Raw genomic sequence first — 16,963 nt, forward strand, 5'->3', positions numbered from 1 at the left:
GTGTTTGATTCTCAGAACCACATAAAAAGCATTGTGTTGTGTCCATCTACAAAAAAGATTAATTATTTCTCTCTGTCTCTGTCTTTCAAAAAAAAAAAAAAAAGAAAAGAAAAGACCTGAGTCACTGTCCCAATAAATTCCATGCAGAATAAATCTAAAACAAAAATGAAACAAACTACACAAAGACATGGTGAAAATGCAGAAAACAAAAGACAAGTAAGGGGCTGGGGATGTGGCTCAAGCGGTAGCGCGCTCGCCTGGCATGTGTGCGGCCCGGGTTCGATCCTCAGCACCACATACCAACAAAGATGTTGTGTCCGCCGAGAACTAAAAAAAATAAATATTAAAAATTCTCTATCTCTCTCTCTCTCCTCTCTCTCTCCTCTCTCACTCTCTCTTTAAAAAAAAAACAAAACAAACAAAAAAAAAGACAGGTAAAACAGATTTATCCTCAAAACAGTGCTGATTCTAAATACCAGCAAATTAAACCTGGAGTCCAGTGATAAATGTGCTAGGGTAATAGAGTAGGAACCCAACCTTGAGTTTTATATACAGAGAAAATATCTTCAAGAATGAAGGGAAACACTTGTATATCAGCTTTGCAATTGAACTACTTTATGCTTTGGAAAAGGGCCAAGACCAACTCAAGCTGCCATGCTAAGAAAGCAGGGACTACTGCAAGTAAGTATGTGAAACTAACTAGTAGGATGCTTTCAATGAATTTTTTTGGATGAAAAAGGCAAATTAAAGTACCTAGTAAACAAACAAAGGGGTAGTGAAGAATCAAAGCCAGGACTTTGGATGATACACTTTCCTGACTTTTCAGGAAAATCAGCATTGACACTGAAAATCAGCATTATCAAAGAATTTATTTAAGTAGCAACATCTAAAACATTCTCCCTGGTGACTAGTTGAGACCAGACTACCTGGTGGCTTAGTATCCAGCTCCTGGAAAACCAGGGCCCCAAAATTGTAGAAATTGAGGGAAGCAGTGGAGGAGGTATTACCATACTTTAGGATCTTTACAGTCAAACCTAGGATCATAGAACTGAGTAAGATCTTAGAATTTACAGAAGCCAGAGCCTAAACAATATATTTCTCACTGAAGAAGATGTGGTTAGGATCATGGAAAAACTGGGAGAAAAATACGAAGACATGCTTTTGACCAAAGACATAATAAATGTTAACTCTTCTCAGTGGTTAAAGTGGTACTAGATCACAGTGCTCTTATCTATTCTCCTTTTGGTTTGTTAACTGTTTGAAGCAATCTGTTGATTGGCTAAACTAACACAGCATAGTGGAAAGAGTTTAAACATAAGAAGACTCAGATTCTAATTCCAGTTATGCTACTTTATAGCTATATGATGAGGTAGGATATGGCATGAGTACTTGAATCTCTCCTGACTTTAATATTCTATTAAGATAGGAGATGAACTACGGAATCAGAAAGGTGTCCATTTTCTATTCAATAGGTATTTTAACCTAAAAAAAATTTTTTTATACTAGGGATTAAATCTAAGGCCTTGCACATGCTAGGCAAATAGTCTTCAGCACTATATCCTCAGCCTTAAAAAAACAAAACAAAACAAAAAAAAACTTACCTTGAGATAGGTTTTCACTAAATTACCCAGCCTGGCCTTGAACTTGATATTCTCCTGCCATAGCCTTCTGAGTAGCTGGAATTAGAAGTGTGCACCATTATACTCAGCTTTAACATACTTTTTTCAGCATATATAATTTTTTTTCCCTACAGTGCCAGAAGATTGAACCCAGGGCCTTGTGCATGCAAGGCAAGCATTCTACCAACTGAGCTATACCCAGCCAGCATATATAATTTCATTATTCTCCTATTCCTCAAAATTTTTGTTCAGTGGACCGGTTGCCAGGAAAATATAATTTTAGCAAAACAATCAGAAAAAAGTAATCTTATTTTCAGAGAGAATAATTCTTATTGTCAGATTTACAACTCCAAGTCCAGATGGCCTCGAAGTAATTACTAGTATATTTTTAAAGAGGAAGTAATGCATGTATTTCACAACTCTTCCAGAGAATAGCAAAAGAAGAACCTCTCCCTTTTTCATTTTTTGAAACTAGCCTAACTTTGGTAGCAGAACCAATTAAGAGAATGCTAAAGAAAACTAGAATTTATGTTCTGTCTCACTGAACATAAATGGAAAAATCCCTAAGCAAAATATTAGTTCACTTTTTTGTGTTCGCATCTTTTTTATTGGAGACATTTTCGTTTTCACAATGAAAACTGTCTCTACTGCCTGGACACTTGTCTAGACTCTGTATCAGCTTCCTTTACAGTTAGAATGGACATGTGACTGAGTTCTAGCTAAATAAATATGGATGGATATGATGCAAGCTGCTTCTAGGCCTGACCTATGAGCTATTTCCCACATGATCTTCACCCTCTCTTTTATTTGACAGCCGGGTGTAAAGAATCCAGAAGGGGACTCAAAGGTCCTATATGCAGAGCCACAAGATAAATGACTCTGGACAGGGTTGGGAGTGTGTATCTGCTTGGGAGAGAGTATGCTTAGCATTTATGAGGCTCGGGGTTCCATCTTTACGAGCTCCCTTTCCCCCCTAAAACAGAAAAAGACTCTGGGCCCTGAGTCTTACATAAGTTTCTCTGAGACTAAGAAATACCCTCCTTGGGCTTTGTATAAACAATAAATAAACTTTCATTATGTAAAGCCAGTGGGATTTGTGGATTTTTGTGTTAAAGCCTCTATTTATGCTAATACAGAAATTTAATCCCAGATTATACAGAAGGGAAAATAGATCATAACTAATTTGGCTTTATGCCAGGAATGTAGCATTATTCCATATTCATGAATTGGAAGTCTTAATATTGTATATAACCATGCTACATAAAATCTGTATAAGTCAGTGAGTTGCCACTCAGAATTCTAAGGCATTAAAAATAAAAACCTTACTGATTCTGCAGTTCAAAGGGAAAAGAGACATGAAGAAAGATTAAGGTGAGAAGATTTGCAATAAGTATATTAGAGTAATTTTAAAGCTATAGTAACTAAGATACTGTGGCATTAACACAATTACCAATGACCAAACATGCTGGTAGAATAATAGCACAGAACTAGATCCATACAAAGATAATTAATATATAATGACGTGCTATCACAGATCAAAGAGGAAAGAACAAACTCTTAAAGTTAGTCTAAGATTGAATATATCTCAAATCCTACACTAAATAATCTCCAGCAAGACTACAGACCTAAATATGAAAGACAAACCTTTAAAGCTGGTTAGAGGATAATATAGAAGAATACCTTCATAATTTTGGGGTGGGGGAAAATTTCTTATATAAGACCTAAAAATCACTATTGTAAGGATAATGAAAAGAAAACAATGATATGTTTGATTATATTAAATAAAATTAATCTCCCTTCATACAAAGATTAAAATTTTTAAATGCCATAAAATGGGAAAAGATTTTTATGATACATAAAATTAACCTAGGACCTATACTGACTGCATTTGAAAGAACTATGTACCAGTAAGAAAAAAGCAATTCGTAGAAAACTTGGCAAAGTTCTTGAATAGCTGCTTCACAAAAGAGAAAATCTAAATGGCCATAGATATGAAATGTGTTGAATTTCATTAGTAATTGGGGGAATGCAAATTCAGTATTCATTAAAGATAGAAATGTACACATTGGTAGAACTGCTTTAGTAACAGTTTGGTGTTGTCTATTACAGAATTCATGTATTTTGTGGACTACAGTTCTATTCCTGAGAATTCACTGTAATCACTCATGAATGGTGTGTAATGAAAGATCACATACAATATATTATTCTCTGTGGTTCTGTTTGCATATAGTCAGAGTGGGCAAAGCTAAATTCTAATTATAGGATATGTATCTATGTGCTAAACCTATAAGGAAAATCCAGGAAATTATCATCACAGAGTTAGTATAGTATTGTCCTATATGGGGAAAGGAAAAGTTGGTTGTAAAGGACATATATAGCATTCTGGCTTGGGACTATTTTAATTGAAATGACCTTTTCACTTTATAATTATTTTTTAAATTTTCATGTACCTTTCTTTATGTATGTTTCAAATTTTTAAGTAATTGTTTTGAGTATTTTCAGATGACTACAAAGAATAGTATCTACTTCAGAATGGAAATACTTATTAAAATCGGGTCAAAAGAGAACTTTTTCACATTTAAAAACTTCTTATAGTCCAATTTGAATTCCTTGGAACTTAAAACAAGTTATTCCTTTATTTACAAGTAATTATGTTGTGTGCACTTGTATTATATTAGATAGATAGATGATAAATAAATAAATAAAATTTAGTGCATATTGAGAATTTTGTAATTCTTTCTACATAGCAGTTAAAACTTCAGTCCTGTCAGAGGTTCTGGCAAGTAGCATAGATTCTCGAATCAAAAATTTAATATAGACTCAAAATTTCAGAAGTGCCAATTCCTTGAGATACCTATTCATTTTTCTCTAAGTCCCTACATGATTTAAATGTGGTTTGTACATGTTTAAAATGAAAGGTAACCTGTTTTCCTTAACTCTGTAAACAAACATTAGACATTATAGTAATACATATATTTGTGTGTATGTGCATGTGTGCATATATAAAATATATATACTTAGAATGGAAAATGTCCTGATTTAACTCTAAACAAACACCAGAGATTGTTGTAACTCATGTATTTTTGTGTATATGCCATATGTGCACTTATAAAATATAGGTATAACTTTTGTGGAACGTGTACATGTCTAAAATTTTAACTATGTAACTATTTGCTGAATATTTAGCATGAGATTTTAAACTAAAAGAACCCCATTTAAAATGAACTGCCTCTGCTCAATGAGTAATCTGTTTTTATATATGCTTGTTTAAGGTTATTATGTAAAAGAAAAACATGGGTATACTTAGAAAAAGTCTGAACGGCATTATTCTTGCGTCCTTGAGTCTCTTTCCTTTCTCTTTTTTACCCTTCTCTTATTCTTTCCATCTTAGTTTCACCAAGAGGTTTAGTATGTAGACTGAAAAATGAGAGGCAGATGTATAGGGTCTGTCAAGCAATACCATATACCCAGAATTCTGTCAATGTTTCCTTGAATTTGGAAGGTAAGGTTACTCATTCATTATAAGTAGAATAGAAGAACACATGCCTTTAATCTGGCAAGTATCTTTGTATCAATTGTCTTTGGCCAAAAATGGTAAATAATTTCACTTTCAGGTTTAGGACACTTGTGGATTCTAGGGTTTGGAGGCACAAGCCAGACTTTTTTGGGAAATACATAATTTGGATGAGGATACTATTAATTTGTGACCTAAAGAGTCACTGACAGTTTTCTTCATTAAGTTTCTTTGGGGCTGGGATTGTGGCTCAGAGGTGGAGTGCTCGCCTAGCATGCGTGAGGCATTGGGTTTGATCCTCAGCACCACATTAAAAAAAAAAATAAAGATATTGTGTCCACTTATAACTAAAAAACAATAAATTTTTTAAAAGTTTCTTTAATTATAAGTGGTGGAAACTCATTTGAAGTAGCTCAAGATAAAGGAGACATATGGCACTCAAAGACAGGAAAGAATATTTGAATTACTGAAGACCTGACACCAGGAAATCCATCTTTGATGATATCCGTGGTCTCTGCTACCAAGACTAGTTTGCAAGGTGACTCTCTTAAAGGCATAACTGATGGTCTTCGTGTAAAATGAATCAAATTTATAATTTAAAAATATTGGAATGAATTTATGGAGATAAGTTTGGTCAGTTTCCACAGGGTGATTGATAATCCATGATATTTCACAGGAAACAATTTCTATGGACAAAAATTATTTGCACAAACTATCCATTTTCTTGCAAGCTAACTAATGCCTATGTTTAAAAAGTTGTAAAATAGCCTAGTCAAAGAAACAAAGGTGGCTATAATCTGAATGGGAGTGGGGAGTCTAGCCAGAATACTCACTAAATTTCAGGGTTTTACTGTTTTTCCTTAAATTTGTATGGAAAATTTAAACTCAAGAGCCTATATATATATATATATATATATATATACACACACACACACACACACACACACACACACACACACACATACACATACTTATTAGTTACAAGAGCCTTTATATATATATATATATATATAAAGGCTCTTGAGTTTAAATATCACTCTGTAACTAATAAGTATGTATGATTACTATGTATTCTTAAAAAAATGAGTATTTTTTTTTAATTACTAGTGTTTCAAAGAGTCTCCCAACTTTAGAGGTATTTGATCAACAAACCAGGGCTTTATCCCTCTTCATTTGGTAAAACTGGTTTGTTCGATACAAAATAAACAAAAACCCTCTTTTTAAAGTTTAATTTGGACATTTCTAGCACAGAACAGTTGAAGATGTGGTGTAGGATTCCTACTTCCCTGAATATGGTTAAGGCAGAACCTGACCCACTCTTCTCCCACCAACTTCATTTCACTTTAGGTCATGTTGGCTTCAGATGGAAAGGAACCCAGGAGATTGTAGGTTTTTCTGTTTCGGACAGTCCCAGTCTTTTTTATTTTAATTTTTATCTTTTTAGTTGTAGATGGATACCTTTGTTTAATTTATTTTTATGTGGTGCTGAGGATCGAACCCAGTGACTCACACATGCCAGGCAAGCACTCTGTCACTGACCCACAACCCCAGCCCCAGACAGTTCCACTCTTAATGCTGTTATCCCAAACACATTTAATTGCAAATTATCACAAGAATTAAGGATCACTCTATAATTTCTTAAAGACAAATACTGAAAAGTCAGAAACCTTCTCTAATCATACTTCCTTAATATTTTAATATTGTGTTAATGTATTAATATTATTGTGATATAATAATACAAATCATTAATCAACTATTTTCAAGCTATTTTTTAAAATAACACATTACTTTTTTATTTTAAAAACCAGTGCTCAATCTAATTGTGAGTCATATCAAGGGCTTTTGAACTCTTAATCTGCTGTCAGCTATGAGTGAAGGGTAGTTTTATACTTGTCTCAGACAGATTGAAAGTCAATAGGCCACAAAGATTTTTAATTTGTTAACTATTGTAGGAACCTAAAAAAAAAAGTCACAGCTGGTTAATAGGTAAATCCAAAGATCAAATATACAAACCCATCAAGAAAGCCAAATAAGTTGGCTTCATAGATTAAAAACAAACAAACAAAAAAAACTAGCTTTTCCACAATGGGGGAAAGAAATGCATTGAACTTCTATGGTACAAAAATCATTTGCATATCATTATACACAAATTATTTGCATTCTATCTGAATAGAGTTGTAAAATAGTTTAATGACAAAGGCAAGAACTCCATAGAGTCAGATAACTTTAAAGTTTATGTGCTAGACAATACATAGTTTTTCTTTAAAGATACCATAATTTTTATAAATTTTTTTTGGTCCATTTAAAAATATTTTACATTTTATCTTTACATAACTAATGTTGAAAGGTAAATGTTAACTAAGGACATATACTTATTTAAATCTTACATTTTGTACCATAAATGACAACATGCAGAAAGTACCTGCATTGGCACAAATCACTAAAAAGAAAAACCATTATTAAAATCCCAGTTCAATTTAACTTTATTGGTGATAGAGCTTTGTAATGTTGTGAACAACCAATTAAAAAAAAAAATTTTTTTTTAAAGTGCTTAATTGAGCCTCCAAAAATAAGATTTGTCTTCTGTGGAAAAAGATTGAAGAAAAATATAGGTGCATTAGTTTTCAGATTCCATTTAACCTTGCCAATTAGAACCTTTAAAAGTATTTGAAACACTCATATGAAGGATTTAAAACAGATTGTATCAAGTCAGCTTGAACTGATTAATTACAATTGCTTATCAAATGTTCACTTTAGCAGTTTGTAATATAGATTTCAGAATACAGTTAGTAAAGGAAATCCAGGATAAGTCGGCTTAAATACACACCACTGAAATTTAAAGTTATTTTGGCACAATTGAGTTTTTCCCTTAGAGTTGCCATTGATGGCACTGAAATACTGTCACATTTACAAGAAATAGTTCCTTAGGCTGGGAATGTAGTGTGTGTGTGTGTGTGTGTGTGTGTGCGCGCGCACACACACACACACACACAAATAGTTCTTTGAAGTTATGTTTACTTCAGGGTGAAAGACAATAATTTTCAGCAACAGCCAAAGACAGTGCATAGTGCTGGTATTCTTAATGATTTTTTTTCCCCCAGAGTCCCCATAGTGAGAGCCTTTCAGACTGAGTTTTCATTGAGCAAATGTTTTTATTGTGGGTAACTTGAAGTATATGAGAAAACTGAAGCTGGTCTGTTTCTTGTGTGCCTCACCTGGCCTTGTTAATAGATTACAGAATTCCACTTGTTAGTACCAGTGACACAGGAGAAATTTTTACTATTATGCTATTTGGTAATGATAAAGAAGACAGAAAAAGTCTTTTTATGGTAGTTAGGTCCTCAAAACAACTCTTCATGTTTGGTGATAAGGAGACACAACTTGGCTGTTGAACAGAGGTACAATAGCTTGTTATCTACAGAGTTGATACTGCCTCCTAAATTCCCTGGCTGTGACAGGAACTCATCTGAAGTGAAGGCTTGCAGAGCCAGTGATACTGGAGTACTTTCTTTCCCCATAATTAAGTTAGACTTTCTCTTGCAGAAAAAAAAAAAAATTCACATTTGTTTTAAACAAAGGCTGTATTCTTTTTTCCTCTGTAGATTAAAAAAAATGTTTAAAGAGATATATACTTGGTGATTGCTGTTTGTGAAGAGTTCAGTGATAACATTGTAGTATACCAAGAGGGACAAAACTGAGTTAACTAGTCTTTTATGATATGTGAAAATTAAGAAACAAGCATCCAGTGATTAAAGACTAGAATGAATCGTTCTTTTCATTATAATATCTGTGTATAGGTACTTGTTATATTTGGTCTGTTTCTCAGTTATAAGAGTTCAATGTGTTGTTCATTATTCCAAGTGTTAACATTTTCAGTGCTGATAGGAGCTTGCAGAAATTTGGCAAGTAGAACGTGCTACCATGGATAGGGTGGGTAAAGGTCTCCATCCCTTAGTGTGCAACACCTTTTATGGCTAAGTAAACATAATGTCCACGCAATTAGATTCATAGAGCTTGGTGTCATGGGACAGATGTTAGGGAAATAGATGTAGTGTTCACTATATGTTGTTGTTTAGTAATTATGTTTCAGTAAGAGCTTCAGGCATTGAGTGGCACATTCCAAGAAAGTTGAGAAGCTAACATACCTATAGTAATGTTGCTTATGATTTTCTTCAAGCATACATAAATTTAAAAAAAAACAATAAAATCAAATTTTGAAAGAATTTTGCTTTGCTGAGCATGGTGGCACAAGCCTATAATTCCAGTGGCTTGGGAGACTCAGGCAGGAGGATTGCGAGTTCAGAGCCAGCCTCATCAAAAGTTAGGTGTTAAGCAACTCAGAAAGACTATGTCTCTAAATAAAATACAAAATAGGGCTAGGGATGTGGCTCAGTGGTTGAGTGCCCCTGAGTTCAATCCCTGGTAACCCCCCACCCCCACCAAAGAATCTGCCTTTGGAAAAACTTAAGAAAAAGTTCTTAAATCTTGATGTACTGTGTTTGCATTCTACTTTCTTAAGACTAAAAAGGGGCAAAATAAACAAAATGTTTGTAAGTCAAGTTTTAAAGGATACTAATATGTATTATGAATTTAAAATATATATTAAATCTAATTTAAATAATTTGTGACGAACTCATCTAGAACTAGTTTATCAAACTTTCTAATTAGGTAGGCCTCAGTAGAAAATTTTAACTTCTTAATACTTTTGTGGAGTTGGTTGGAAAATCAACAGTCTCAAAACTATTTAAGTTGTTGAACCCAGTAATTCTACTTTAAAATAATACCCAAGAGTATTTTTTAATTTGACATTATAAATGTAAATGAACATTTGAGAAGCTAACATATCTATAGTAATTGTTGCTTACGATTTTCTTTAAGCATGTACAGATTAAAAAAACAATAAAATCAAATGTAAATGAACATTTACATTTATAAATCTTCAAATTCTTGATATTTTGTTTTATTTTATTGGTACAAGGGATTGAACTCTGGGTTACTCTACCACTGAGCCACATTCCCAACCCTATTTTGAATTTTATTTAGAGACAGGGTCTCACTGAGTTGCTTAGCGCCTCACAGTTGCTGGAGCTGGCTTTGAACTGGAAATTCTCCTGTCTCAGCCTCCCAAGCCTCTGGGATTACAGGCGTGTACCACTGTGCCCAGCTCCAAATCCTTGATTTTTAATTCTTTTAACTTTAGACAAGTTGTTTTATGGTGATTTTAAAGTTAAAGAAATAGAAAACTAACCATCTGCTATATTTTTACAACCCAGTGTAAAAAAATGTCAGTATGCTCCAGGGGGAAGCTTTAACAACACTCAAGAAAATTCTGAAGAAAGTCAGTTCAGTGGATTAAAGCAATCCATGAAGCAGCTCTGTAGATTGAGCTAATAAAAGGGAAAGGGGTGCATTCCATATAACCCTAGAATGCAAATTGTAAAAATATGTAGTCAGTAATATATACATTCTTCATACAAAAGAATCATAAGTCACATATAAATATTAGATTTGAGCTTTTATATTTTAGAATTTTGTGGGAAACTGTTAACATTCAAGAAGAAATTAGAAATGAAATTTTTGAGATTCTGGACTAATTTCTAGTGACTGAAATAAATTCTCATAGGCAGAAAGGAAGTCAGTAAATAAAGTTGCTGAAATGCTCAGTGCACTATAACTTCTCAAAGCATCATTTTGGTAAATTCTAATTTATTTCTTTATAAATTGGCTCTAGCACTTAAGTTGATCAGGTTGTAATCACATTCTAATTGTTAACCGTTAGAACATTGTGAAATTTATATTTTTTAAGAAGTTCTAAAAGGAAGAATCCAAACAAGTCAATATTCCGTTTATTTTAATGTACAATTGAATTAATTTTATGTAGGTCTTAGGTTTACCTTACTTGAACAATTAGTACTTCTTTGATCATTTGAAAACCATTTCAGTGGCTCTTAAATAATTCAGTTCATTCAATCTGTGCTCTCTTAATAATACAAAAAACTCATGGAAAGTTAGCATTATTTGTGTGTGAATTTTCCAATTGTATTTCAGACTTTAAGAAAAAAAGGCCTTAATGGTTGTGAGAGCCCTGATGCTGACGATTACTTTGAGCACAGTCCACTCTCGGAGGACAGATTCAGCAAACTAAATGAAGATAGTGATTTTATTTTCAAACGAGGCCCTGTAAGTACTTTCATTTTACCTCTACTTTTTATTTGTTGATCCTTTTTGTTAACTTCATTATTTAGGCTCTGAACAAGAAGGAACACAGAGGGTGCGACAGCCCAGACCCTGATACTTCATATGTGCTAACTCCACATACAGAAGAAAAATATAAAAAAATTAATGAGGAATTTGATAATATGATGCGGAATCATAAAATCGCAGTGAGTACTAAAGTATGGTTTGTGCTTATCTTATGCATGAAGAGATTGATCTGACATCTTAGTTATTTTTACAGTGAGTTATGATAATAAATAGAAGGGGAAAAGAAGGTATTTGATTAACTTTTTTGCTCTATATAAATTTAAAATTACTGAAATCTTATAATAGTTTATGTTCAGCATCTTTAATGTAGAAGTGAGAACATTCTAATTCAGGCTTTGCTACATACACACCCTTATATCTTTAGATGGGGCACCTAAACATCCTGAATTCTACTTTCTTAATCTATACAGTGAGTGGCTTTGCTCATAATTTTAAGATCCCTTCCACTTCTAAAATACCATGTTTTTTAATAAAGGAAATGAATAAGACTTTCTCTCTTTCCTATGAGTTAAAACATATATAAAACATATATATATATATATATATATATATAAGACATAAGACATGTGGGATTAAATAAATCTTGAGAATGCCAAATATTTCTAAATTTTTCGAAATTGTTTCATATAGTTGCTTTAACATAAGTAGAGCTGAGTTTACTGTCTGGCATTTTGTAAAAATCTCAGAAGCACTTGGCATTGATACCTTCAAATTCCTGTCATAACTGATTCTGATAATAAGGAAGAAAGGCTTGGATTAATTTTAAGTTAAGGAAGCAATGTTCATAAACTGGTTGTAAAATAAATAGTCACTTTAAATTTTTTTCTGTGCTCATATAACTAACCATAGTGAAACAGTACTTTTTTGAGCTCATACTCCTGGACTTAATAGATTTTCAGAGTTCTTCTCACTGAAAGTTCCATAGTGAGAGCTGCTTAAGATTGTTATTCTCGATTTGATTTTCTAATTCTATATATGAAAGTATAGCCTTCGTAAGACAAATGGTTCCAATGCTGATATTTATTTCATTGTCAGAGCTAATTCTCTTAAAACAATGCCCTAAAGTGTACCTTATAGATAATTTTTCTTCAAAGTAGTCCTATAAGAATAAGCTCAAGAAGAATAACTTTGAGGAGGTATGCCATTAGTCTTAAAACAACACCAAAGAAAAACCCCTCTGATCTCACAGGGGTGATGATATTCTTGCAGTTAGCATTAAACTGAAAATTGTTCTATTTTTGAAAAATAGTTCTCGTTGTTTTATATTTGTTGATGAATTACAGGTGGTGCACCCCTATAATCCCACCTGAAATTATTGAATACAGTACATAAGTTATTTGTAGTCTTCCAACTTTGAATTAGCAGTATTACTTTATTATGCAAATCACTGTTTTAAAATGAAAGGAGAGGAAACTGCCCCTCCACGCACTTTAAATTATAAAGAGGACTTATTTATTGTGGTCAACAGTATATTGTAAATGGTTTATGGAAGAAATGGAAGAGGAAACTAGAAAATATCCTTTTAAAGGGGTATGAAATAATTTGGTGGAATAGAAGATGGCATTTTTAATATTGTAATTTAATCTTCATACAATTTAAGGAAAATACCAGAAAACTCATTAATATCTTATCAGTAATTAATTTTGTTATTTAGATTGTTTCTATGCATTTTCATTACACTCAGATTTCATTGTGTTATAATTATTTGTTTTTTCTTTAATTTTGCCCATTATGAATGTCCATCAGTCAAATCAGATTGGGGCCTCATTATAATGTCCGTTGCTGTATTAAGTTAATAATTATGTGTACACTCTTGCTCCCTTTTGATATATTTGAGATCTCTCAATAGGAATGTAATGATATTAAACTGGTTTGCATCAAAGTGATAATTAATGCTTACTTGGTAATGACAGTGATAAATTTTATAATGTCTAAATTCAGCAGTAATACTTTAATATCAGGTTTTGACTTCTAATTTTCATCTCTATGAATATTTGAAATATAGAATATATACATTGTAGTATGCATTAAATATAAAATTGAAAATGTTCATGTCAAACATATTCACATTCAAATATAATTCTAAAGAAGACAGCTTTAAATCTGCAAATTGATTAAGACTGTTCCCATTCTCCATTTGTAATAATTTGAGTTACCCTGTCAAATTAAAGTTCATAAGTTACTTAATGTAGGTGAAAATAAAACTAACAGTTTTCTCTTTCTTGTTTTTTATTTACAGCCTGGTTTGCCACCTCAGAACTTTTCAATGTCTGTCACAGTCCCTGTGACCAGTCCTAATGCTTTATCCTACTCTAATCCAGGGAGTTCACTTGTGTCACCATCTTTGGCAGCCAGCTCAACATTAGCAGATTCAAGCATGCTATCTCCACCTCCAGCTACATTACATAGAAATGTATCCCCAGGAGCTCCTCAGAGACCACCAAGTACTGGCAATGCAAGTATGTAGTGACATCTGTACTGCTAGTTCTTTAACAAAGAAGATAAAAAAAAACTAGTTGCTAACATAGTAAGTTTCTTATTCTGTTAGTCTTAATTTTATTATCTGAATGAGCAGGAGTCACTGCTGCATAACTGAATGGCTATCATGGGACTAATCTACTATGAGACTATTTTGGCAGGCAAAGCAGAACAACATAGAGAACCTACCATGTATCACAGTAGGTTCCTTATCATGAGAATATTTAACAGGCAGAACATTTAATTAGTATATCATGAATAGAGATTTAAAGTTGATTTTGTGTGAGCCATCCTGCTAGAAATGTGGAAATAAACTCATCTGATGAGAGTTAGTGGATTTTTTTTTTTTTTTTTTTTTTTTGCGTTTCTTTCTGCCTGATTTGGTTAAGTAAGCAGAAATTTGCAGTGTATTTGCTGCATTAGCCTGTGAGATTCAGTATTTCCTTTCTCTTAAATCCTAGATTTGGTGATATCCAATATGTACTATCTCCATTCTTATTTATATATATCATTTGGTATTAATAACACAGAAAAGCAAAACCATTCCAGAGCTTACTAGGTAAATTCCTGTGTGTGGGTGTACACACACATACACACACACACACCATGTATAGTAATGTATATTACATGTATAGTTTACAAATATATATATATGTGTGTGTGGTACAGAATATATCAAATCACACATTAATGTGAACTTCAGACTGGGCTAGTTTTTATTTTGATGTTTTTTAGGAGTGGAGTGAAGGTTAACCTCTGTTCAGTTCATACTCAAATAAGGAGAGTTCATTTGTATTCATTCTCTGCCCTTCTCACCTCTTCATAATGTTGTTAGGTGGGATGTTAAGCACTACAGACCTCACAGTGCCAAATGGAGCTGGAAGCAGCCCAGTGGGTGAGTGAATTCCTACTGTTTAATTTTGTAGGCATCTGTCTCGTTTGAAATATAAGGAATATTGTCCCTGAAACTAGGCCCCTCTACCTTCTGAGGGATAATTTAACATTTTCTTGGACTATTCCTTTTATTGATCTTAAATTCAGTTACTCTTTATTCAGTAAATATTTATTGAGTGCTTCCTCCATAGCAAATATTGGGTTTTTACTAAAGACTAGATGGCCTTACTGTACTATGATGATTTTGAGTCCTTTGGGTATAAACCAAGGAGTGGGATAATTGAGTCAGATGGTGGTTCCATTCCAAATTTTCTAAGAAATCTCCATACTGCTTTCCAGAGTGGTTGTACCAATTTGCAGTCCCACTAGCAATGTATGAGTCTACCTTTTCCCCCACATCCTCGCCAACATTTATTGTTACTTGTATTCTTGATAATTGCCATTCTGACTGGAGTGAGATGGAATCTCAGTATAGTTTTGATTTACATTTTTCTTATTGTTAGAGATGTTGAACTTTTTTCATGTTTTTTGTCTGTTCATGTATCTTCTTTTGTGAAGTGCCTGTTTAGTTCCTTAGTCCATTTATTGATTAGTTATTTGGGGGTTTTTGGTGTTAAGTTTTTGAGATCTATGTATATTCTGAAGATTAAGGCTCTATCTGAGGTGCTGGTGGTAAAGATTTTCTCCCATTCTACAAGCTCTTTATTCATGTTTTGATGGTTCCCTTTGCTGTGAAGAAGCTTTTTAAAAAGTTTGATACCATCCCATTTGTTGATTCTTGATTTTACTTCTTGCTGGGCATGGTGGTGCACCCCTGTAATACCAGTGGGTTGGCCCTAAGCAAATCAGTGAGACCCTGTCTCTAAGTAAAATACTAAAAGGGCTAGGGATATGGCTCAGTGGTTAAGTGCCCCTGGGTTCAATCCCCAGTCCCGTCCCCCCCCAAAAAAAAAAAATTTACTTCTTGCACTTTAGGAGTCTTATTGAGGAAGTTGGTTCCTGAGCTGACATGCTGGAGAGTTGGGTCTACTTTTTCTTCTTGTAGGCACAGGGTCTCTAGTCTAATGCCTAGGTCCTTGATCCACTTTGAGTTGAGTTTTGTGCAAGGGGGGAGGTATGGGTTCAATTTCATTCTATGACATATGGATTTTGAATGGATAAAGAAAATGTGATGTACACACATACAAACACACACGTACACACACAATGGATTATTAGTCATAAATAATGAAATTATGGCATTTGCCAGTAAATGGATGAAACTGGAGAATATCATGCTAAATGAAATAAGCCAGTCCCAAAAAATCAAAGGCAGAATGTTCTCTCTGATATGTGGATGCTAACCCACAAGAAGGAAGGGGAAGAATAGAAGCTTGTTGGGTTAGACAAAGGGGAACAAAGGGAAGGGATGGGGCATGAGAATAGGAAAGACAGTAGGATAAATTGGACATAATCTTCCTGTCCTTACATGAATATACAACCAGTGTAATGCCACATCATGTACAACCACAATAATGGGATCCTAACTGGAACAAATTGTATTTATTCTATGCATGTATAGTATGTCCAAATACACTTTACTGTCATTTATATCTAGAAAGAACAAATTAAAAACAAAACAGATTAGATTGCCTTAGTGTGACATCTACATTGAGATAGTTTCTTAAGAAGAAGCTTTCAATTGCCAAGATTCCTCTGCCAATATTCCATGTGACCCTGAAAACTTAGTTTATTTTTGAAACTTGGTAGCAAAATTTAATAATTAGTGTGATTTTTCTTCTTTCTAGTTAATTTTATAATTGGACACATCATTTTTAGAACTTTTAGCCAAATTTTTATTCTTTAGTTCTTATATTTTTGTTTTATATATGTCAAATGTGATATACAATTCATGTGGTACATTAAAGTCATAATAATAATTGCTTCTGGTCATCCTAATTTCTCACATGCTATTTTGAATAGTTTTACATTTTTAAATCAAATCTCATGGTGGATTAATTCTAAGTTAATATATCTAATTATTTATTGTGAGCAATCATAGTAAGTTATCATTTCCTTAAAATGAGTTTTTATGTTATATTCTCTCTACTTCTAGGCATTTAAATTTTTTTCTTTTGCCAATTACTCAAATGGCACATCAGGGTATTTTATTTCTACCAATCACCAAAAATTCTGAAACAAAATTGTCATTAGA

The 16,963-nt window shown here is 33.1% G+C and overlaps 1 protein-coding gene across 8 annotated transcripts in view; it reads left to right on the forward strand.

Annotated features, from left to right (window-relative positions):
- Positions 1 to 16,963, forward strand: part of Mef2a (myocyte enhancer factor 2A) — a 147,506-nt gene that overhangs the window by 98,269 nt on the left and 32,274 nt on the right. For 5 of the 8 annotated variants that reach the window (XM_005320089.5, XM_040275970.2, XM_021722865.3 and 2 more), the window contains 3 exons: positions 11,379 to 11,516; positions 13,637 to 13,856; positions 14,711 to 14,770. In XM_005320089.5, coding sequence (XP_005320146.1) covers positions 11,379 to 11,516; positions 13,637 to 13,856; positions 14,711 to 14,770 — 418 coding nt within the window. Of the gene's footprint in view, positions 1 to 11,181; positions 11,314 to 11,378; positions 11,517 to 13,636; positions 13,857 to 14,710; positions 14,771 to 16,963 lie in introns of all 8 variants that reach the window. The other 3 variants (XM_040275969.2, XM_040275971.2, XM_078051255.1) reach the window with 2 other exon arrangements.

Source organism: Ictidomys tridecemlineatus, chromosome 5 (genome assembly GCF_052094955.1).
Source record: "Ictidomys tridecemlineatus isolate mIctTri1 chromosome 5, mIctTri1.hap1, whole genome shotgun sequence".
Taxonomy (NCBI): Eukaryota; Metazoa; Chordata; class Mammalia; order Rodentia; family Sciuridae; genus Ictidomys; species Ictidomys tridecemlineatus.